This window comes from Crinia signifera, chromosome 6 (genome assembly GCF_055691185.1).
Source record: "Crinia signifera chromosome 6, ASM5569118v1, whole genome shotgun sequence".
Lineage (NCBI taxonomy): Eukaryota > Metazoa > Chordata > Amphibia > Anura > Myobatrachidae > Crinia > Crinia signifera.
In genome coordinates this window covers 162,714,032-162,739,720 of record NC_139222.1, presented here as the reverse complement: position 1 = coordinate 162,739,720, position 25,689 = coordinate 162,714,032, and the positions used below count along the sequence as shown (strand labels likewise).

At 43.3% G+C, this 25,689-nt stretch overlaps 2 protein-coding genes across 3 annotated transcripts in view; both read left to right on the top strand.

Moving 5' to 3' along the window:
• Positions 1-1,669: 1,669 nt before the first annotated feature.
• Positions 1,670-25,689, top strand: part of TNRC6C (trinucleotide repeat containing adaptor 6C) — a 128,277-nt gene continuing 104,257 nt past the window's right edge. The window contains exon 1 of one of the 2 annotated variants that reach the window (XM_083147868.1): positions 1,670-2,068. The gene's annotated coding sequence lies outside the window, so the exon portion shown is untranslated. The remainder of the gene's footprint in view (positions 2,069-25,689) is intronic. The other variant, XM_083147867.1, reaches the window with a different exon arrangement.
• Positions 11,736-15,346, top strand: LOC146007130 (general transcription factor II-I repeat domain-containing protein 2A-like). The gene is made up of 2 exons (XM_083145503.1): positions 11,736-13,080; positions 13,163-15,346. The coding sequence occupies exon 2, from the start codon at positions 13,178-13,180 to the stop codon at positions 15,035-15,037; it is 1,860 nt and encodes a 619-aa protein (XP_083001629.1). The 5' UTR covers positions 11,736-13,080; positions 13,163-13,177; the 3' UTR covers positions 15,038-15,346.

The window sequence follows — 25,689 nt, the reverse complement described above, 5'->3', positions numbered from 1 at the left end:
GCTTTAGCGCACGGGGATAGCGCATATACCCCATAGCGCACAATGATAGATCTACCCCTCAATTAGTGATGTGCAGGCTCTGATTCACTCTGATTTCAAAGCAGGATCTTATTGGCTATCAACTGTCAACAACTGGCATGTGATTTGGCATAGCCAATAAGATCCTGCTTTGAAATCAGAGTAAATCAGAGCCTGCACATCTCTAGTCTGAATTGGCCCTTATGTTATATGATTTTAATAGTTTTTATTGAGCAAATATTCAGACCTTGTGAGTGCACCCTCTGTCTCACGCTTTAGATATTGGAGAACATTGCCCCTATTTGGGTTGCTACCCCACCAATAACTATATGAATGGTCTCCAGGGAATATATATATTTCTGACTAGAAATTAAGCACACATCGCCTTGTGTGTATACTCCCCAACAATGGCAATTTGCGGTCCCATACATCGCTATCACCTGACTAGATCTAGTCACATAGCCAGTGTTCTGATCGCTCAGCACACATTGCTGGTGCATGGCATTTCTGTCAACACATTGCTCAGCATGGGGCACCCATCGCCCCGTGTGTAGAGGCCTTAAAGGTGCATACACATGGAAAGATTTGGCAAATGATGTGGGTGTTCCCAATTGCTCAGAATGACCAATCGCTCGAATCGTTCCGTGTGTGTATGAAAAATATTGATGCCGATGTGTGGAACCGCCGCTCTTTAAGAGATGTCTATGAACTTTCATGCATGCAGAAAGATTACAGCTTGGACCAATCTTTTGCTATGTGTTCAAATCGTTTCATGTGTATGCACGATCAACAATTTGGTAAAGCTGATTGACTGGCATTAGCATTAGCATTAGCTCTACACTCAAATGGTCATCATGTGGTTGTTTTTTTTTTTTTTTTAGTCGACATGTACGAACATGAGCTGAGATCATGATGAGCACAGCGAGCCATGCAAGGGAGGAGTGTCAAAAAAATGAAAAATTTATGTTGACCTTTTGGCTTGTGTCAACCTCGCAACCTTGTCCACCTTAGCAATGTCAACCTATTTCAGATGTTGACCTAAGGCCTGTCAATCCAATGCATGTTGACCTAAATTGGGTCGACCCAACGACCCGAGCAGACTACCCCCAGACGCGTGAACAAATCAGAGAACTTCCGAAACAAGTTACCTAGCCGGCGCCTGCGGTCACACTGTAGCAGGCTCAAGAATAAATTGTGACTAGTCTCCGATCAACGTCACCCCTGCTCCCTCCCTCACTATATACCACAGCGCGCATGCGCAATCACCCATCTGTGAGAGCTGTCATCTGGAAGAAACATAAACAAGCTGCGAGCCGCCCTCAGGGAGGCGCGGAGGAGTGAGGGCTGTTGTTGTACCCAGCTCCACCCCCGTCTCGGTGCGCAGCGCCTGCCACTCAGACACGCCCCGCTCTGCTCTCTACCTATCTCTTACCAACTAGCTCGCGACGCCCCGATTCCCCGCCCACACCAGGCACCACACCTTTTTTGGAAACTTACCAACCAATGACGGTCTCCTAAAACCTGGCAGCCAAGCAACTAATTTGCTTCGTCACGCCCCTCTGTTGGCTTCTTGTCAGTTAGCAACAAAATGGCCGCGGCTGCCCATTTTCTGCATCACGTCTGCGGAACCGCGCTGACGCTGTGAGAAGGAGCCGGAGGGACACAGCGAGCGCTCACCCTCCACCGCACCGGAGAGGGGAGCCCTCCCTCCCCCATCGCCACCGGGCCCCGCACACGGGGAGGAGGTGACAGCGCCCAGGAGACGAAACCTGGACGTGTCCCGGGGGAGAGGCGCGCAGTCCCGGTACCCTGTCCTCCGCCAGCCGCCGAGCGCAGAGTCTCCTTTTCCGGATCAGAATTCCGCCTTGTCCTGGCGCTGCTGCCCGGTCTTCCGTCCTCCCTGGATCCCCCTCGGTGTCTCCGAAGCCCCCACCGCCTGTGGCTCCCGAGACGGAACATAGAGCATCGGGCGAGTGACAGGAGAGAGACGGCTGCTGAGACCCGTCCTACACCGGCATCGCCAGCGGGAGACTGGGGGAGAGGAGACCAGGTACCCAGCTGGTGTGGGGCGATGCGGGGGCTCAGCTATTCCTCGCTATATACATGGCAGGGTGTATGTGCGTGTGTGTGTGTGTGTGTGTACCGCGCTATGTATACGTCTCATGCACAGTGTGTCATTAGTGTACACGGTTACAGTGCCAAATTAACACAGCCAGGGACCCCGTGTAGCCTGTCAGCAGTTTGACGTGTGTGTGTGTGTGTGTGTGGTGTATGTGTAATTAGTATTATGTAAATGTGCATGTATAAATAGTATGTGCGCCTGGCTAGGATATGACTGTACATAGTTTAATCCCAAGATTGTTGGGTGAAAGGTTAATAGGCTTTGTATTCCCTTACGTAAACCTTGGCTGAATGGCGTCACGTGGGAATGTGACATATTTGCTTGTAAACTAGTGGAGAATCCTAGGTAATGTGTACATTGGTGATAATGTAATCCCGGCCACCTATATGGTGACTTCTTTAGAAAGTTTGACTGGAAAACTTGACACATTGAATTATTGGCCTTCGTGTTCATGGGGAAATTGTGTTCAAATATTGTTGTAAAGCATTACACTGTATGATCAGATGTAAATGTGTGGCTGTTTTAATTATGCTGTACCCATCACAACATTATGTTGCCATTTCTATGTCATAGAGGAACTTTAGAGCATGGCAGTAGTGTACTTATTTGGTGTTTTCCTTCTTTTTTTCAAGTTTTGATTGTGATAGAACTTTTTTTTTTTTTTTTTTTTACCACAAAATGCTAGAATATGCTGTTTGTGTGCTGTTTTGGCTACAAAATGATACATTTAGCATTCACTTGTTTTGACAGCAATGTTGTCTAAATAAGTTATTATCTTTAATATTCACTCATGAGATTCTTTGTAACTGAAAAATGTGGGGATGATTTGGTCATTTTCATTTGTATTATTTGGTTGTTGAGGAACATAGAAAAAAAGTCTTTGTATTTTGGGTTTTATAGACTTTGCTAGTGTATATTTGATGCTTTCTGGTGCTATTTACTTGGAGCACATTTTTGTATGTATATGATATGCAGCAACTGATTAAATAAATGTCAACCAAACACATACTACACTACTTTTTGGCTTATAATCTAACAATATATTTTAAGTAGTTATGCTGCTGTCAGTCATTGATATTCATCCTAGAAAAACAGAAACATTTAAAGCATGTATTCTTTTTTGGTATATGGTATTTACAATGGTATAATCCATTCAGTTGAGTTTCAATTTATAATGCAGTTGGATACATAGAATGCTGCATGTTGACAGTATCCATTTAGTTCAGGCAAAATGTGGCTCTCCAGCTGTTGTTGCCTTGCCATAGTTTTAGTGTTCCTCAATAGCAAAACTGTGGCAAGGCATGGTGGGACTTGCAGTTTTACAACAGCTGGAGGGCCATAGTTTGGCCATGCCTGATTTAGTTGTTCATAATCTCTACCCAAATTGGTGTCATCATCATACCATCTGTAATCTCTACCCAAATTGGTGTCATCATCATACCATCTGTAGTGGGCAAGCAGTCATTGATCTACACCTTTTGTGCAGCGAGTGGCATCTTTCAGATCACAGCCTTCACATAAGGACATGTATAGAGGTTTCAAAGAGTTCTCTCCCTTTAGAACGACCCCTGATCTCCTCCCACAAACAGCTAAACCTGTGTCCACAGTCTGAGAAAGTTGTCATTTTAGATGTCAACTTTGTGAAAATGCTGACATTCTCAGGATGTTCACATGATTCCTGTCTGCATTTTTCTTTGTTTTACCATCAATAAGTTTTTATTATAACAGATTTTTTTTTATACGGGGTACAAAAAGAAAGAAGGGACATTAGGGGGGGAGGATTGCAAACATCAAATATAATCAAGATACATGACAATATAATGTGTAAAATATATCACTACGCAGAGCGATCACTGTTAAAAGAATTAGCAAAGTACAATAGTTACACATCGTACCACATAGCTCAATGTAGGCGTTTATAACAATTAGGGTAAAAATGCATATATAAATATGTGTAAGAGGCCCTATTATTGTTGGGCTTCTGGGGGTTCGTTCAATCTGAACTATGGTGGTTCAGTAGTAGAAGCGGGTGAGAAGAATTTGGCACCCTCTCCTTCTGTAACGTATATGTGCCATGGGAGCCAACATATATGGGGGGGAGGAGGGTATGGATGAAAATGGAATGAAGTTAGTTTCCATGAGGAAATGGTGATTTGTTTTCAGAATAACTTGCAAAAGGGATGGGGGGGATGGCTGTTTCCATTGCTGTGCTAGGTTTGCCCGAGCGGCAATGAGTATATGGCCTAGGACAAATCTTTTCTCAGGTAAGACCTCTTGGGAGTATATATGAAATAAAGCAGTGGATGGGTCAGGGGTAATAGTGGACTTAAGAACAGTAGAGATTAGATTGAAAACATTAGACCAGTATTTCAGGATTTTGGGGCAGGACCAGAAAATGTGGTATAGGTTACCTACACAGCCACACAACCGCCAGCATTGATTGGAACAGGAGGGCCAGAAGGTGTGCAGGTGGTCTGGGTCAAATAAAGTCTGTTGATGAGCTTGATGTGCATCTCTGTGTAGTTGATGCACCAGGACATTGTATAGGATGATAGGAAGATCCGGCGCCATTGTGCAGGAGTACCCAGATCTGTCTCCCATTTTACATGGGTGGACATTTTGGCGTTCCTGTCTGCATTTTGAACAATGTTGTCCTCTACTGTCAACATTATGACATAATAAGATTATTTACCACCATGACTTTTTTTTTAACAAATCCAATGTAGAATTCAAGCTAGCTAACTTAAGCTGGCCATACACTAGTGCGATTTGACCTTTCATCTGATTCCGACGGATAGCAAAATCCCATGTGTTTGACATTCAATCCAATGGACGGTCCCATGCACATCAAGGGGGTTATTCTAGTCCATTCTTTCTGACAAAATCCTTCTTAGATGGACAAAACCATGTGCACTGCGGGTGGGGCAGATGTAACTTGTGCAGAGAGAATTAGATTTGGGTGGGGTTTTTCTTCAAAGTGAGATCTATATTGAAGTGTAAAATCATGCAGTCAGTATTTTCCCTGCACAGAAACAAAATAACTCACCCAAATCTAATTCTCTCTGCACATGTTACATCTGCCCCCCTGCAGTGCACATGGTTTTGTCCATCTAAGAAGGATTTTGTCAGAAAGAATGAACTAGAATAAACCCCCAAGTCGGAGATCAGAATTGCTGCACATAGAATTAATCAGAATTGCAGCGCTTGCAATATTTTGCATGCAATTTGCATAAGATATCTGTATTTGCTAGCACCTATAGTACAGTCCATCGGATTTATCGCATACAATAAATTGCATGCAAGAATAACACATTAAGAACATAATTAGATGAAAGAGCTTCCGGGGGAGTTCAAGGGAAATGTGATGCGACTTGTGGCTCAGACAAGTTGCAGTTGTGTATGGGGTCCTGTTTACTGTAGATATATAGAATATGCAACCAAAAGTTAAGAACAGTGCAGGCCCTAGGCACCATTTAGAGCAGGGGTGGGGAACCTCAGGCCCTGGGGCCGTATGCGGCCCCCGTAGCCATCTGAGTGGCCCTCCCACCCACCAGGCGGCTTTGCCGGGAGTCAAGTAAAGGGGAATTCTCTCGAGAGGTCGGTAGTTCTCGCAAGATTCCTCTTAATCAACAGCAACTGGAGACTGTCAGTCCTATTCAGCGGCAGCCGCCGGAGTGTGGGTCGGCTGCAGCAGGACAATTTGTAAGAGACATTTTTACATATGGCCCCCGAAGGATTTTTTTTCCCATACAAACGGCCCTTGGCACAAAAAACGTTCCCCACCCCTGATTTAGAGTAAAGCTAGGTACAATGTAGCAACCTCCAATCGTTCGGACATTACTGACGATTTCCCCTGATTCCAGAACTAGCCAAACTGAGCATACAAACACACTGCAATCTTGCTAATGACTGAACAACATTTAGTTGCTCCTGTAGACACTAGAACGAATGGCATGAAGGCGATGTCGGTAAGGGTATTGATTAGCATACACACAAGGCAATGCAACCATATCACTAGAGATATCTTCAGGTTTAATGTGTAGCACATCAAACCTGACATTGGCCCTTATTCTGATTGACGCGTACTTTTCCGCATACTTTCGGATCGCGTCTTTACGGCGTCTGCGCATGCGTGGAGAACGCCACGCGCATGTGCCACGCCTTGACTCCGTACCTGTTCGGGCAAATCCCGTACAAAACTGTTCACCGCAATCAGTCGGGAAATATGGGCGTATTATGGGCGTCATGCGGAATGACACATGGGCGTAGTTTCAAAGTGGGCAAAACGGGGCGGAAACATGGGCGGACACGGGGGAGTACACTTATGTTGGGGGGGCGTGCATTCGGATACCACTCCGAATGCACGCGAACAAAAAGGGAAGAAATGTGCGGTGTCCAAAAGGCTACTATTGCTTTGCGGACACCACACGTTCCTGCGGTAGGCGAACGGACCGCCTAATGACTACAAGCATTAACACCTGAACCCAATAGAATCGACTCCTTTACTCATTACTCACTAATAGGACGCTTGTCAGTGCTTTAATTGAAACCATTGCACTTCAATTGCTGTAAGGGTTAATGTGTGCAATGCATGTGTTAGGCATGCTTGTAAGGATATATTGGCATCTAATTGATTCCAATTCCAAATAAGCATTTTTGTATGAGGATAGGTAATTGAATAAGTGGGTCATGTGATGTATTGCAGAATAGACATAATAGTGGGTTGTTTGGCGTAAATACTCCGCTTACGTGCGGAAGCACCGCTTGACTCCCGTTCGGATGCGGTATTCCCGTGCATACTCTGTAATACTCTGTAATACCGTGCAGAATCGGAGTGTTTCTCCCGCACACGCATGGTTTGTATGTCGTCCGTAAACACGCCCTGTTCTTAAAGAGTGAGTCCGTCCGAATGCGGAGGACACGTGGGCGTTTCTACGGACGATGGCCGCACGCGGCAGCACACCGTGGCGTGCGGGCCGCACCGTAAGAATTCGGGAATATCCGCACCGATCAGAATAAGGGCCATTGCCTGTAACTGTGACAGTATGCATATTGAGCATACAGTACAGTGATGTAGGCGATATCACGATCTGAACTGCCCGAACATATTCTGTTTTGCTTAGCGTGTACTAGGGTTGACACTAGAGACAGTTTTGCAGACTGACCTGGAACAGATATTTGCAACATACAGTATAGAGAAGAATTCAATTAAGGGCAAAACATTTTTAGGGCCAAAACACAGGCTCAGGCTTTACTGCATTTTTCCCCCAATTTTTTTTCCAAGCAGTTAAATAGAAGCTTGCTTATTTTTCACCTGAAAATGCATATATACCGGGTAGTGGCTTTCTTACCACTGTGGAGGAGGGGGGGATGCCAGGATGTCACCCCCCCCCCCCTCCGCTTCCGCAGCTAATGGTCCCCGATGCCCGCTGATCCCGACCTCAGTCGGAGGACCGTCGCGTGTTCCGGTACTTTTTGGCGGTATTGCGCATGTGCTGGCCCCCAGCCTCCTATGGGCTTCTTTGAAAGCAATCCACAGAGCATATTCACAGTCCTGGCGAAGGTGCAGTTTTGTCTTTGGTACTTTGCATGCACTGAACATGTTTTTATGGGCTGCCCCCGAAGCAGCCCTTAGAGCAGGGCTGGGCAACACCGGCCCTCCAGATGTTAATGAACTACACATCCCAGCATGCCTTGCATCAGTTTCAGCGTGGTCACATAGCAAAACTAATGCAAAGCATCCTGGGATGTGTAGTTCATCAACATCTGGAGGGCCGGTGTTGCCCAGCCCTGCCTTAGAGGCATCCCGGATGGAGGAAACACCTCCCAATGGGACTGCTCTGAGTGACTGGCAGGTTGGACTTCCAATAGGAAGTCACTGCCAGTCACCAAGAACTAGCCATTGCAATCTCATAGACTGCATCTGGTATCACACAGTAGCAGATTTTACCTGGGGAGGCTGCAGCCCATAGATCAAACCCACCACTGGATAGTTCCCAGACCTATGGATGTCTTTTTTTGCACTCGCAAAAACAGATCACTTATTAGAAATTTTTATTCTGGACCTTATTTGTGCCTCTAATTGAATTTCCCCCCAATAGTAGTAGTAAAAACTTTTTCTTTGTTTATTTTGTCCATGTTTTTCATTTATTTACTATTTTGAAAGTGCTTGTTTATACAGATTTTCTTTTCCTAAACTTTTTTTTTCCCCCCACATGCAGCAATATGGTAGGATAAAGTGACCATCGAACACACATAAACACAAGTAAAAAAAATTTAAATTCCATAGTTTATTTATTTATTTATTTATTTGCAGTTTCTTATATAGCGCAACAGATTCCGTTGCGCTTTACAATAGTAAACAGTGATAAAACAAACTGGGTAACAACAGACAGACATGGAGGTAGGAGGGCCCTGCTGCAAGCTTATAGTTCTGCCTTCATACAGAAAACTTTGTAGAGTATTGTATTAGTGACCTTCTGTTATCTTTAGGTGGCTACACGCATGGGTCTTCACAACTGTGGCCCTCCAGATGATGTGAAACTACAAATCCCAGCATGCCTTGCCACAGTTTTAACACTCCCTTATAGCAAAACTGTGGCAAGGCATGCTGGGATTTGTAGTTTTTTGAAGACCCATGCACTAGGTGATCTGGCCAAATAAGAAAGCACACCTTACTTTCTCATTGCTTACATGCATATCTGCCCACAGTCTACAAAGGCACGATCTCTTCAGAAATGGATTGTCTACTGTCTATGATGAGAGAGAAAAGGGATTTCTGTAATGCTCGTATCTTATACTTATGAAACACGAGATGTACAGTAAGCAGAAGTGTAATTCTTTTGCATCAGCGACTGGTATTTCCATACATGGGTCAGAAAGGATGACTTGGGACAAAATTTTACATAAATATAGTTTTCTTCTATGGCCTGCCAGCCATAGGCGAATCTAGGGGGTGGTCCGGGGGTGCACAGGACCACCCATTAGCCCATTTTGTAGCTGAGGGATGGGGCTTTCTAACAAGCCCAGCCCCGTGTCTCTAGCCCCCTGGGAACCGGAGATATACGGCCAGGCAAAGCTGGAATGTTTTCCCTATTGGATAACATGGGACCCGCTAAATCCGACCCCCACCCAGTTCAATGGCTGCCAGTTCCCCCTTCGGCATCACTGAAGCTCGAGGTTGATCTCAGACGAACCCAAATCGCTGGGCCTTCAATCTGATACCAGGCTGGATCCATATGGGTTAATTGGTTCCAGGGATATTGAGGTTAAACGTTTTTTTTTTTCATTTCTTAAATGTAATTTCATGACTGTTTATGTTCTTTGAGGGCAGATTTCTCTGGAACCAAACAGCCCTGTTTCATGGGACCAAAATCATTCTAAGCCAACTCAAAAGTTCTTCATATGATATTACTTATGTAAATGGGTCAGTTGGTTCCGAAGATATAGCTGGTTGGTTAAAGGGGGGTAGGGAGAGGGGAGTGGTTGTCTCTCCCCCTCACACCAGAAAATGCAGGGACTAGGCTGGTGTATAAGGGGTCAGCCTGGGAATGTCCCTGCATGATCCTGGGACCATATTCCCGGGTAAATCCCTGCATTTTCTGTTGTGAAAGGGATATTATTTCAAACAGCCGTGACCTGCAGTGCTCTGAATACAGCCGGGCAGCCCCCTGCTCTCTGCCCAGCTGTCAATGACTGTCACCCCTGCAGCTTCCGCTCCAATTCTTCTTGCCGCTTTCACCTCAGCCCGCCCCCCCTTTAATCATGTGATGCTGGTGCCCGGAGTGCTCCCCCGACGTCACGCACAACAACAGTGCGCACAATATTTAAAATGTCCACTCAGCTAGAGGGGACACCAGGAGGGGAGTGGGAGCGTGCTCTGCGCTGCACTCTGCTCCTCTCCCCATAGAAGCAGCTGCACCGCTCTCCATCTCTCCCTGCAGCAGCAGCGAAGGCTCATATAAAGATTTACAGTAAGTGGCACTTTTGGGGGCATTGCTTAAGGGACGCTACAAGTGGCGGTATGTGGGGGCATTACACATAATGTGTGGCTTAATGTGTAAGGGGCATTACGGTGTGCAGCATCATGTGTAAGCGGCATTATGTGTGCAGCATCATGTGTAAGGGACATTATGTGCGCAGCATCCTGTGTAATGGGTACTATGGTGTGCGGCATCATGTGTAATGGGTACTATGGTGTGCGGCATCATGTGTAATGGGTACTATGGTGCCATCAAGCAAGAACCCCCTAGCAATGAGCACGTAGGTAAGCAACACTTATGTGGCAAATATACAATGGGCATTACGGTTTGTTATATAGTATGTAATGGGCATCATGATGTGTGGCGCAATGTGTAATGGGCATTATGGTGTGTGGCCTTATGTGTAATTGGCATTACGGTGTGTGGCTTTATGTGTAATGGGTATTACGGAGTTTGCTAAAATGTGTAATGGGCATTACTGTGTATGGTCTAAAGCAGTGGTGGCCAGAAGGTCGATCGCGATCTACCAGTCGATCGCGGGCCTTCCGCCGGTAGATCGCGATCGGTATTGTGCCCAGTCCCCTTTGCTGCTGCCCGTGTGCTGGCTGAAGCCTCTCAGGGCTTCAGCGTTCCCAGTGGTGCACTGCGCGGCGGCGCGGGTGCACGGATGACGTCACCGCGCTCCGGCGCATCGGCTCAGTGTAGGACTGGGAACGCTGAAGAAGGAGGGAGCTGCAGAGTTAGCAGACTGCAGAGCGGGCTGTGCGGGCAGAGCGGGCAGAGCGTCTCCAGCATCCAGCAAGGTACTGTATCATCAGCGTGTGCAAGCGGCTCCTGACCTGTGCTGGAGGGGAGGGGGGTGAGGGGAGAGGGGTGAGGGGGGGTGCGTGCGTTATGGAGAGGTGAACATCGTGTGTCACCACTTGCAGGGGCTGCTGTATATGTGCTTTGAAAACAGTTCTCAGTTATTTATTCACATTGTCTAACACCCTTATGTTTGTGCCACAAACATAAGGGTCTTAGAAAATGTGAATAAACAACTGAGAACTGTTTTCAAAGCACATATATAACCCAGCAAATTGGATGTTGTTTCATGTTAATGAGGTGGGGGGGGGGTGCTAAAGGGCCCTACATACACAGAGATGTACATACCCAGCGCTGAGCCCAGCACATACCCAGCGCTGAGCCCAGCACATACCCAGCCAGCGATGCACCCCAGCACATACATAGCGCTGCACCATCACTGCCCTTGCTCCCTTCCTGGCAGTGTTCACTCGGCCGCTGGTGCGCCGAGGTGGAGTGCTGCCAGTGCCGGGCGGTACTGGTGGTGCTCTCCACGCTGCTCCCACTCCCCCTCCGTGCACTCACCTGCAGGTAGGAGCCGGCTCTGTTTGCCACACAGCTGATGCCCCGTATCAGAGATGCCCCGCAGCAGCGCTTCCTCCCGCTCCATGTCCTGTGCACGGCCCGGGGAGCGCTCTTCCTGCTCTCTCCTCTTTGCCGCTGGGGTGCCTGCCGTGCTGCCAATGCCGGGGGGGGGGGGACTCGGGCAGGGGTGCTCACCACGGCACCATCACTGTAGTTAAATGCTGCTCCCACTCAATGCGCTCCGGCGTCTGAGCTCATGGCGGGTGAATGACAGCTGCCGGGCAGGACTCGGGCGGCTGATCGCTCAGAGGCCACCACACAAGCAGAAATGTGTGGGCCTTCTGAGCGATAATAATAGTCAGGACTATTATGCATCGGGGTCGCACGGGGCCGCGCATCTGAGCTGAGTGTGGGACACACACACAGCGATAGTAAGCCACTTTCTGAGCGATTATGTAAAATCGCTCAGAAAGTGGCTGAATATCTCTCCGTGAGTAGGGCCCATAAAATCTGGCAAGCATTAACAAGGCAAGCATTTTCTGTAAGGTGCCTTTTTCATTTATGGTGGTTGTTACATGGAGGGAGGTGGCCCCCATGTGTCCCCTATCAGCCAGGGTTGCCCAATGTGTGCTGTATAATTCCTTTGGTACCCCCTTGTGTCACATATCAGCCAGGGGTGCCCAATGTGTGCGGTATAATTCCATTTGTACCCCCTTGTGTCACATATCAGCCAGGGGTGCCCAATGTGTGCGGTATAATTCCATTTGTGTCCCCTATCAGCCAGGGGTGCCCAATGTGTGCTGTATAATTCCTTTGGTACCCCCTTGTGTCACATATCAGCCAGGGGTGCCCAATGTGTGCGGTATAATTCCTTTGGTACCCCCTTGTGTCACATATCAGCCAGGGGTGCCCAAATGTGTGCGGTATAATTCCATTGGTACTCTCATGTCTCCCATATCAGCCAGGGGTGCCCAAATGTGTGCTGTACCATTCCAAGGGTGCCGAAATGTGTGTGGTATAATTCCAAGGGTGCCCAAATGTGTGCTGTACCAAGGGTGCCCAAATGTGTGCTGTACCAAGGGTGCCCAAATGTGTGCGGTATAATTCCATTGGTACTCTCATGTCGGTATAATTCCATTGGTACTCTCATGTCTCCCATATCAGCCAGGGGTGCCCAAATGTGTGCTGTACCATTCCAAGGGTGCCGAAATGTGTGTGGTATAATTCCAAGGGTGCCCAAATGTGTGCTGTACCAAGGGTGCCCAAATGTGTGCTGTACCAAGGGTGCCCAAATGTGTGCGGTATAATTCCATTGGTACCCCCATGTGTCCCCTATCAGTCCAGGGTTGCCCAAATGTGTGTGGTATAATTCCAAGGGTGCCCAAATGTATGCGGTATAATTCCATTGGTACCCCAAATGTGTGCAGTATAATTTCAGGGGTGCCCAAATGTGTTGTCACTTAGGTCACAGAGTCTTTGAGGTGCAGGGTTGAGCAAGGCAAGCCATTGTCTACAAGTCTGAGCGGTCACAGTGCAGGAGCATTTTATCACCTCCACGAGAGTCTTCAAGGAAGAACAGGCAAACTATTGGTAAGTATATCCACTGAGTGTGCTGCTATGGTGGCTAATATGACGTGGGGACTGATATTTATCATGATGTTTTGTTTCCTAGGAGCCTGCTATCACCATGAGTACTGCACAAAATGCCAAGAAGCCAAAAACGTACTATTTCCACTCTGAATGGGAGAATGACTTTTTTTTCACAATGTCAAACTCAAAATGTGTATGTCTGATCTGCCATTCTAAAGTTGCAATTGCAAAAAGAGGGAATCTGGAACGGCATTTTAAAACCATGCACAATAAGTTTGACACCGATTATCCTCCTAAAAGTGAATTGCGGAAGAAGAAAGTTCACCAGCTAAAACTGCACCTTGGCACTCAGCAGTCAGTTTTTACAAGACCTAGTGCTAAATCAAAGGCAGCTACTATTGCATCATTGCGTGTCAGCCACATACTTGCAAAGAAAAAAAAAAATTTTCAAGATGGAGAAATAGTGAAAGAGGCTTTTTTAGAGGCAGCAGATGTATTATTCCAAGATTTTAAAAACAAATCGGAGATTATGTCTTCTATTCAGGATATCCAGCTTTCCAGAAATTCTGTGATGCGACGCTGTGAAGTTATGGCTGACAATTTAGTGGAGCAGTTGCAAAAAGACCAAAAAGAGTGTGTCTTCTTTTCTCTGCAATTTGACGAGTCAACAGACCTGACAGACACATCACAACTTTGCATATTCTCTAGAATGGTTTTTGAAGATATGTCTGCTAAAGAGGAGATGCTAAAAATCCTGCCACTAAAGGGAAAAACTAGAGGGGAAGACATTTTTCAGGCCTTCAAGGAATACATAAAGGACACACAACTACCAATATACAAACTTGTTTCCATAACCACTGATGGAGCACCGTCTATGACCGGAAGGACCAATGGGTTCATTGCCCTGTGCAAACATGATGAAACATTTCCTGACTTCCTGAATTATCATTGCATAATTCATCAGCAAGCTTTGTGTGGTAAAATGCTAAATATGGCTGATGTCATGGATATAGCACTCAAAATTGTAAATTCAATTAGAGCACGAAGTCTTCAGAGGCGTCTCTTCCGATCACAACTTGAAGATAATGAAGCACCACATAATGATCTTTTATTGCACACTGATGTCCGATGGCTAAGTAGAGGTGCATTTCTGCAAAGATTTAAAGAACTACTACCCGAAATCAAAGATTTTTTAGAGTCCAGAGATGTGGAATACAGGCAGTTGGATGACGAACAGTGGCTGCTAGATTTAGCTTTTTTAACAGACATCACAGCCCTGTTAAATGAACTGAATATACAGCTTCAAGGTAAAGACAAAAATGTTGTTGAAATGATTGGGTCTATTAACTTCTTTAAGCAGAAACTGAAAATGCTGTGTGTGCGTCTCCAGCAGTACAACCTGCGTGACTTTAAAAATCTTCTCTCTGAGCTAGATGCTCAAAAAAAAGAACATTCGCAACTTGCCATTTCCAGATATATGGAACAGATTGAAAACCTCCAATCAGACTTTGAAAGACGTTTCAAGGACTTCAGATTTCTTGAACCGCTAGCAACATTTTTGTCTTTTCCCTTTGGTACAGACAAGGATATTGATGATATTGCATCCCAAATGTCCTCTCTTTTTCATATGGACACCTCTTCAGTTGCAGATGAAATAATGACTTTGCAAAATGATATTTTTATCAAAGCCCGGTCTTCTGAAGGAAATTTTTGGAAGCTTCTTGCTGAAGAAAAATATCCTAACCTAAGAAAAAGTGCCATGTACATAACAGCACTTTTTGGCTCCACATATCTTTGTGAGTCTGCATTCTCGCATATGAAAATAATCAAATCCAAATACAGATCAAGTCTAACTGATGACCACCTTGACGCCTGCTTACGATTAGGAACGAGTACCTACTGCCCTGAGTATTCAAAGCTTGCTGATGCCATGCAGTGCAAGTCATCTCATACCTAAATTTGATTTCACCTCTGATGAAAACTACAGCTGTCTGTTTATGCAATTATGTTTGTACAATAAACTCTTATTTTCTTCATCTACCATTCGAGTGTCCGTTCCTATCCTTCTGCAAACAAGGGGGGTAAGGGCTTTCTTTATTCTACTTTGTATGTTCCTGGCACCGGATACACCATCTTAATACAGAGTGCCATCCTGTGAACCAAACGATAATACCTAAATTTGCAAGATTTCCCAACATATTGACGCCGGTAGATCTCCGGTAAGTAAGAGTTCAAAAAGTAGATCCCAGGAAACAAAAGTCCGGCCACCCCTGGTCTAAAGTGTAATACCACACCTCTTGTTGTGATGCCATGCCTCCTTCCCATGAGACCACGCCCCCTTTAGCAGCGCAGCTATGCCGCGCAAAGTTCCCCACTGTTATGTCTAGATCTGGGACCACCCATTACCATAATTCTAGATTCGCCTATGCTGCCAGCTGTTGTGAAACTACAAGTCCCATCATGCCTTGCCACAGTTTTGCTATAACGGAACAGCTGGCCTGTAAATCTACATGTAACCATGTTTTTTCTACATTACAGTAGTTTTGCTGTAATTTATTTTAAATGTAGCCTTTTTCTAAAGCACTTTACGTTCTCAGATAGTCAAGGCTGTGCCTTATCACTCATCTCATTCCCAAGGAGAAGGTCAGTTTATCAGAGCTGGTAGCTTCTCTTTAGGTACACTACGGCAGAGGGCGCATCGTGCTGTGAACAAGTGCCTTATTTAGAGAAAAGGGGAATTCTATAGCTTCTCTGTCCACTACATAATACATCAATAGATTGTGGTTGACATTGTCGTCATTTTACTATGTGTGAAATGGTAATGAAGAAAAGTAAGAATAGCAAATATCTTACAGGCAGCCAGAGTGTACAAGCCGTTCTGTAGCTTGTAATTGGCACAGTTGCTTCAGGTTTTACACCCTACTGGGGTGATTTTTATAGTATTTTTCTCTCAGAAGTAATTATTGATTAATGAGGTTTATTATGCTTCAGAACCAGGCGTTGCTATATTGCATACATACACTATAAAGCATTGATGGTCATATATATAATTTTTTTTGAAGACTCACTCGGCTGGCAAAATATTCTAGGGGGGAACATTGATATAAAAAACTGCAGCTATTAAGGCCATTCAGGGACAATGTTGTTTCAGGATAACAATTATTGTACAGGTTGAGTCGCCCATAACTGAAAGTCCAATTTGCAAAATGTGTTTTCAATCTTTAAAACTTTTTGAGCGTGACTGATATAGTTGCTCCTTTTTGCTTCCTGATAGTTCAGTGTACTCAAACATTGTTTAAAATATTGTATAAAATTACCTGCAACTTATGTGTATAAGGTGAATATACACCTATAGTTTAATTATACCAGTGCGAGTGCGAACGGTCTCCGGACCGAACAGTCTATGCGACTGAGAAGCGCAGTGGGTGACGTCCCCCACTGTGACCTCGGTACTCTGACACCAGTCAGATTACACGGTAACTCCATACAGAGTACCGTGCTTCCTCACCTACCCGGCGGCTGCTATACTCAGCCATTTATCTGGTATCTAGGCCTACGCTGATATCGATTGGATGCAGTAGCAATACCCAATCTATCCGTATATACTAGATCTCCACCGGGTGGGGGCTGTATTTGGGAATTTTTCCAACACCGTTGGTTACCTCAAATTTTAAGGGTGACCTGAGTAATATGGCACTGACTTTTTTTAACGCATTAACTCCTTATTTGGAGCATAATCAAGTGAGACAGCTCTCTAACATTCTTGAAATCACTATTATAGTGAATACATGCATTCATTGGGAGTGTGGGGGTCCACGTTGTGAGGGTAGCAATATCCTTTTTATTATATGTATTTTATTTCACTACATTTTACCACTAACTAATAAAGGTTTTATTTTAATATCCAACTCCTTTTTTGGTGTACCACACAGAGACACTCTTCTGTTTCTCTGTTCTCAACCAGTGTCCCGTGGTAGCACACCCTCGTCCCTACTATGATAAATATATACAAATTATAATCATATGAGGGGTCTCTTTTCCGAATTGAATTACCTTTCCTGTGCGACTAGTAAAACTCGTTGTTTGTCATATTTTTTGTCATATTCAGGACCCCCACACAACCTCCAGTAGCATTCATCTCATGCCATCTTGAGATGGCATTGTAGCGTAGCGCTAGAAGTAGCACTAGTGGGTGGCGGGGGTCAGTGGTGTTATCAGCCAAATGTGGTTGAAATCGAATGATTGCATGCAATATCTCACAAGTGTTTGGGCAGCAGTAGAGTGATTATAAAACCGAAGTGAAAAGAAAGCTGGGTGTTGGGGCATCTGGTTAATGGGCAGTCTCCACATGGTGTATTGGAAGAACTACCAATTACTTTTTAAAATGTTGACCGTTACTTACAATGTGGTGAAATTTTAAACCTAAGCAACGCTGGGTATTTCAGCTAGTGTATAATAATTCAATGTAGCCATTTTAGAGTTCACATTATTAGTATTATAGTATTGTAAATATTCATATAATATAGCTAAATTATAGCCAATCTATTTTTTGACTACTGAGTAAAAAAAGTATGGGTCATAAGGTCAACAAGTCAATAAGTCGACCACTGTTGGTCCAAAGGTCAACACACGAAAAAGGTTGGCATGGTGAAAAGGTCAACACAAGCACTAGATCCACATAGAAAAGGTCAACATGAGTTTTCACTTTTTTTTTGTGTATGTCGACATGGACATATTATAGGTGTACTGTGCCTCCTTGCAAAACTCTTCACTCGCCATACTTCGGGTAATATTATAATCTAATCTTGTCCATTTGTATGAGAAAACATCTTTAAAAAAAATGAAAGTGAAAAACTCATAGTGGGATTTTCCATGTCGACCTATTACTCTGTAAATAGTGCATGTGGTGGTATTCAACTCTCTGGCCCCACAGATTTGTTTTTATCCAAGAAGCTCTTTACAAATGGAATCTAACACTGCATTGGTATTATCGATTCATATACAGCAGACTGTAAGATGAGCAAAGTATTTTTCTATTCTTGCATTCTGGTACAAATATAATTAGTTGGTGAATGCAAAACCATTACTTAGAGCTGCAAAGAATAGAAACTAAACTACGTTGTTTTGAATTAAATGCATAATCTGTACCATGAAAATAAAAAGAAACTGCTACTGCAGATGCCCTTTTTCATCCATAATACATGACCTTAATTTCCAACATACTTGCTAGTACTCTGGCATTGCTAATGCCTGCCATATGTCAGACCAACTTTGCTCCAACCGTCCAACTTCTCTGTCCAACTAAAACACCACCCCACACACCTAACCAACTTTTTTCATCAGACCTGTCTACTTCTGTCCAACTTGTGATGTCACAGATGTTCTGCCTACTTCTTGTTTTTTTTATTTATTTATTTTTACATGTATTTTAATAAAAGTGGATTCATTCCAGCTCTATGTTAAGTAGACAGAAAGTTAAAAGGAAAAAAAAAATGAATAATTTGATTCACACACCAGGCAGTCTCATCAAAGTTACATGTTATCTGTAGAAATTGTTAAATGTAAGTAATTTGTAACAACCTTCCTTAGTGTTGCCACATAAGCCTCATACATACTTTTTAAACAATATTGCGCATTTTTAAAGGATATCTTTGAGCATATACTCTCAACAATTTTTTTTTTTTAAATCTCATTATAGTACACCAGTGATTTTCAACCTTTTTACCTTGCGGCACACTAAATAAGACTTTAAAACTGCCAAGGCACACCCTGAGATCCCCACAGGGCAAAACACATTGGCCACCACAGGAGAAAAACAAACCTATTGGCCCCCACATTAAAAACAATCACACTGGTCCCCACAGGTAACTAAAATAAAATACATTGGCCCTTTACATGAAAAGAAGAGACCAGTAAATAACATTTAAACTGTTGGTGGCTGTAAATGGGTTTGGGCATCTCTAGATGTGGGGGCACACTTGAGAACAGCTCAAGGCACACTAGTGTGCCACGGCACACTGGTTGAAAAACACTGTTGTACACGCTCCAGCACGTCATTAATGACCCCCCAAAAAGAGAAAATATAAGCTAACAACATAATCAGAACACATTTGAACCATACCAGACATTTGTTTTTACATTGTACCTTTCCTTTTTGGGCGGCGAACAGGTAAACGCCGCTCAACTGAACGTTCGCCACACTACTGCGCGAATCCCTGCATTTGCATGCACCTACACACACACACATCCCCTCGCATGCGGCTGCACAAGTGAAAAATCTAATTTTTTTTTTTTTTTTTTTTTTTTGTATCCAGTTTGCAAATAAGTCAGTCTGACTTTTGTTTCTGATGGAGATGGCCGATAATGAGGGCAGGTGCTGTAGTCATGCAACGTCAGTCACTTGATCAAACCAGAGTCAGGACCCTTGTGTGTTGCAGACGCATGTTCTCCAGTCTAGTGTTCATGTATATAAATTTTATTTTTGGTACTTGTGTAGTTTCACGGCGCTGTGCTACTTCCGGGTTCTACGCTCTAGAAGAACTATGCTCTAGTTCATACCCCCACTATCCATGTTGGCATGGAGTTGATTTTAAATAGCGTGGCGAGCGACCGAGCCTGCAGCGTGGGCGAGCGAAGCGAGCCCCGCAAGGGAACTCAGAGGCATGGCGCCGTGAAACTACACAAGTACCTTATTTTTTATTAAGCCCTGGACACTAACAATAAAACAATTGCATTAGGTTTCAGAATCCAAACCAGAAAGTCTTAAGTAAATTCCTGATCAGGAACCCAGTAATTGTCCTGTAACAAATTTGTTTTCTGACTATACCAACATTATGTGCATGTTCTACACAGCCTACAGTACAACAGTTATATTGACAAATATGCTGCAACTTATTGCTATGTTTGTCATGTATTGGTTCCCTTACATTTGCGCAATTTGGGCACTTTTTATCTGATTCTGAAGGATAAGTCCAAAAAATTGCATGTGTGCATTGGATCGGGTCCAGAGACTGCAAGACCTACACTATAGATGTATCTGTTCATGCTGGCCTTGCTGCGATTGCATAAGATAGATCGTATGCTAAAGAAACGCATACAGGAGGTAATTCTGGTTCACTCTCAAAGCTGCAAAATTCTTAGCTTTGCGAGTCAACTGAGTGCTCACACGCCGCACTCATGTGAATGGATGTTTTGCATAATCATCCATTCCCAGCTTGCGTGTGGGCACTAAACAACCAACACAAATAGCAAAGACTGTGCTAAAATGAAGACCGATTTTATTAAAAATTAATAGATAAAAATCAAAACAATAGTTTACATAATGAAAAAATTTGCAAGGGTGAGCATCAACCAGAATGATCTCCACAATGTATCGTATGCAATCCTGCCGGGTGGTTCAAAGGGGATCGCATATGGGGCTTATGGTTGTTTACCCTGGTCAGCTGGTGGAGAGTGTTTACAGATAACAGAGCGTTTTTAACCAATTTTGGGCTTACTGGCCTTCCATCCTCTTATTACCTGTACTCAATATCTCATTCTTCTGGAATAAGGAGAGCCCTAGAATAATCCCACCCCAAGGTGATCTAAAACCTTTTCAATCATAGTAAATTTCAAGTATTAAATTGTTGAAGTGTAGTGGAAGAGAGGAAAACAAAAACTTGCGTGCATATTTCATGGTGGTTGTCACTGCATTGTAAACATAACATAGCTGGTACAGGGTTTATTAACAGGACTGGGGGATGGATGGGTGCCTAATATAACATCCCTTGGCAATTCAGGCAGCTTCAGATTACCCTTCCAACTAGTCTGATGTCTCCTCTTGCATGGAAGCAGCACAACAGGACTGCCTATCATCCCTCCCCTGCTATACACAATACAGTGGCTGTCGTGTCCAGGAAATAAATACAAAATTACCCTTTTTTGCAATGCAAATATCTGTTTGCTTGCAGTAGCCTGTAATTTATTTGTATAGAAGATCTAGGAGGTAGTTTTAAGGAGCCAATATACCTGCAGTGTGTATTGTAGGAATCACATGACCATCCCAATTGAGCATTGAGGATATTTAAATATGTAAAAATTTCAGATTCTCATATACCCCTTTCACACTGCAGCTCTTAAATGGTAAATTGCCGTTTTTTTAGCCTTTTCAAATGGGTAGAGCTGCAGTGTGAAAGCTCCAGGGCGCTTGAACCGTTTAACAAATACCAGTATTTGTTAAACGATTAAAAAACAGCGTCTTATCCATTTCAGATCCGTTTTGTGTGAATGGTTCTATATCTATGGCTTGAAACGTGTTCCTTGGGGGTTGAATGTGTGAATGGTATTACATGCTATTTAAAACGGTTTGCACCTGCAATGTGAAAGGGGTTTAGTGGCTCAGACCCATCTTAAATACCATTTCAAAATACCTGGTTTAGTCAATGTGAAAGCAGCATTAGAGGAGCTTCTACCTACCCATCTCCGGTTATATGTTAACAATCTTCTCACTCTAGCTCGTATTTGTATTGCCAGAACATGGATGAGCCTGGACCCTCCCTCTCATGCCATGTGGGTTGTGCTTGTCAGTGTCACCCTCTCCCATTAATGCTTTATGTGCTTTAAACGTGGATGTGAAAGCAAATATGACAAGATCTGGGGCCTCTGGCAGAATTCTCCGTTGTATAATCAAGGCTACTCCCCATGATTTACTTTACATTCCTGTTGGTTTGTACCCTGTCTGGGCACCCTTTGCCTCCATGCACTGCCTTCCAATGCTCTCTTCGAAGACTCATGTTAACTACCTACTTAACTCTGTTAAACTAGATGTCACACCCATGACAAATATATAGGCAGTGCACTTTTGTATATTCCTTTTAATTTATTTTTTTTTGTTTTTGTACAATATTTTATTTTTTATTTTCATTTGTATACAAAATTCATCAATAAAAATTACTTGATTTAAGAAAAAAAAATTCAGATTCTCCGATCCTGAAGGGGATTGAGTAATTGGGAGTTTTTAACATAATCCCCCGACAAAATGTGGTCAACGCTGCCTGCTGTGTGGCACATCCCGTCGGCAGAAGAGTGGTGCTGGCAGATAGGGGGCTCGGAGGATCGCCAAGTGCAGGTGTATGGGCCCATTTACTCTGCTGCAGTTTGTCAAAGCCACCAACCATCAACAGCTTTGACCAATAAATTTGATATGGCAATAGGATTAAATGCTAAACAAGCTTGGGGTAGACTGGATACAGCAGTGGAAGGTACCAATCTTTCTAGAACAAAGGTATAGAAGGTAGTCTAAAGTAACCCAACACCAGCAAGGTGCTTATGACATGGAGTGTATTTAAGTAGGTCCAGGCCATTCGGCTACTGAGTATTTGTCATCTGAGTTGATCAGATGCTGGGCAGAAGTCGTTTGTGTAAAGTGTGTGTCTATCCTATCTATCTATCTATCCTGCCGTTTGTGATTGGCAAAAGTTTTCAGTTGGTTAGCATGCAGGTCCTGTTAAATATGTGTACATTTTAAGTTCTTTATTTTTTTTTTTTGTGATATTAGTATGAGAACACAGTTTATATACACTTAGGGGTGTATGTCATGGCCCGGATCCTAGTTTAATGAAGGTGCGGGAAGCCCTTATTTTTTTTATTTTTTTTAAGCTGCAATCCTTTACAAAGCAGATCAACCTGGTTGCCAAAAAAAAAAAAACCTGTGTAAATGCATTAGCACAGACTGTGATTTTGTCAGAGGTGTTAATAGAAAAACAAACCCCAATACTACATATTCTATTGTAGGCATAGGGGGTTATTCTGGTTTACTCGCGAAGGCAAATTCCTTCTCAAGTGGACAAAACCATGTGCACTGCAGGGGGGACAGATGTAAAATGTGCAGATAGATTTAGATTTGGGTGGGACTTTACTTCAATGTGAGATCTACAGTATATTGCAGTGTAAAAATAAAGCAGTCAGAATCTTCCCTGCACAGAAACAGAATAACTCACCCAAATCAAACTCTCTCTGCACATGTTTCATCTGCCCCAACCCCCCCCCCCCCGCAGTGCACAGGGTTTTGTCCATTTGAGAAGAAATTTTGCCTTTGCAAATGAACCATATAGATAACCCTCTATGCCTAGAATAGAATATTTGTACATTTTTAACTTCGATTTGTAAACAAACAATACAATGTGCAATTCTAAATTAACCATCAGAAGTAGAGAATTTAGGGGGCTATTAAATCCCTGACACTATTTCCGATGGGGGAAAATAGCGGCGGAGGCCTATTCAAAGCTGTCTTTACAGCATTGAAGAGGCAGATCGACAGAATGGGCCCGACTTTACAAGCTGTTGGGCCTATCTTGCTGAGAACAACCGTATTGTTGCGATCATGGCCGTATCTTGACAATCCACGGACGTTTACAAAGACATGCCCCCTTTTTGAAAATTGACAGGTGGGCCATTGAATCCCTCCTGTCCATATGCAGGCAGGCAAAATGCAAATGCGCCACGGTCACGGCTGTCAGGATGTACCAACAGTCGTGAATCTTTAAAATGGTACCATTTTTTTATGTATTGATTTTGGTTAAGTTTGAAAGGGATTGTCCCCAAATTCACCTTCTAGAAATAATATATATTTTAATTTATATCTAATTTTGAACACATACATGACAGAATGCCCCCCAAAAAGCGATTTTGTAGTTGTTTTCTTCTCTGCATTTTCGCCTTGACTTTAAAAAAAAAAATTTGACCCTATTACATAAACTTATTTAGAGAATTATACATTAATTGAAACTACATCCTTAAACAACCCACACTCCATGTTATAGTACCCTCTCTTTCTCGGTTTCTGTGAATATTAAGTTAAACATGAATTTTATTCTGCAGAAAAACACCCTTCTCTGCACAGTTACATTTGTTGTTATGAGAGTGAGCTGCCTAACAAATTCAGCAAAATACGAGATTCATTTTGTGAATGTAGTAATTTGTATATGTATATTAAAGCAATGATGGTATTGGTCATAATAAATGTTGCATCCATCAGTGTTGATGCAACTTAAAGCACTTTGGCTATGTTCACAAAATGAAATTAAATTTGGATTTAATAAAAAAAAAATGATCTTGGTAAAAATGTTTAAAATATTGTTCTGTGTTTATTTGCACATCGTAAAACAGAATATCAATACAGTTAAGGTGGATCTTCGAATAGTGATTTATTGATTACTATGTGGAAGGCTTTGGGTGGTATTCAATGCCACAGGCGAGGGCGTTTGTGCTGTGAAGATGGCTTGTTTTCAGTGAGGATCGCCGAAAACAAGCCATCCTCGCCATCTAACCCCCTCGCCGGCTGTATTCAATGTACTGGGGAAATCCTCGCCAGGCATTCCCCGGAACGGCGAGGCTTGTGACAAATGCAGTGGGCACGCTGCATTTTGTGGTGAGCACTGCTATTTTGGCGGCCGCACTTGCTGAAAAGAACCAGCGAGGTGGAAATGGCAAGTGAATACTCTGCCGGTGACCTATTGACCCTGCTTTCCTTCGAGTTCGCCGGCTCCATTGTATATACCCCTTTGTGTGTACTAAACATGACTCCTATACTGTCCAAAGTGAATGTCAACCCATTAAAGAGACAAAGCATTCCTTATACCACTTTCACATCGCCGACACGTTTTAAAAACCGGTATTTTAAAACGGTAATTAAAACGGGTCAGAGCCTTAACATTGCCGCAGATTACCGTTTTAAATACCGGTTAAGTCTCATTCAACATAGCAGTCAAACCGTTTCAACCCGAACACGTTTCAAGCCAGAGTGTCAACATTGCCTGGGGACAGCCTATCACTGCTCTGTAGCTTGTGTTGTTTGCCTGAAATACTGTTTCAGACACATTGTACACATTCACATTGCACAAAAAACGGCAAGGAACCGTGTAGGACTCTGCTTTTTACACGGTTCGAAATGCCAGTTAACTTTAAACGGTAAATCGGCTGTGGTGCATTCACAGTGCAGGCTTAGACGTTTTAAAAAGGGAAAAAAACGGCAATTTACCGTTTTAAAAGTGCGATGTGAAAGGGGTATTATTGTGATCAACATGAATCATATAATGCAGGGTAAGATGGCAAACCATAGGCAGTAATTAGTATACAACTGCCAATTATTGTCTTCTGAGAACACTTTTAAATATTCACATCTAAAATTACAATTCATGTTTATACAAGCTTGTCCCCTTCCCCAATCAATGTAAGAACATTTTTTACCTCTACCTCATGGCATTGTTGTCTGAATACAAAAATAAATGTACTTTAATGCATGTAAAATGTGTGAGACTTAAAATAATTGTTTCTAGTGTTTCCACAGTTAATGTTGTTGTTGTTGTTGTTGTTGTTATCATCGCATTCCATTAGCATTTTTCCAGAATGCTGCTAGTAAAAATGCACATCGAACGCTACTTGGTGTGTGTGACCCAAATATAACTTTTTTATTATTATTATTATTTTTTTTATTTAATGAAAACAGTCTTGGATAGGCTTATAGTTCGTAAACTGCATTGTGACACTTTTTTTCACATCAAGATTACAGTTTTGATGACTTTCCACCTCCAAAAACATTTTTTAAGAAATTATTGTGTATTTTCCCATGTT

What these genes read in the sequence shown, in the direction of transcription:
- LOC146007130 (XM_083145503.1), top strand. Translation starts at nt 13,178, where the DNA reads ATGAGTACTGCACAAAATGCCAAGAAGCCAAAAACGTACTATTTCCAC.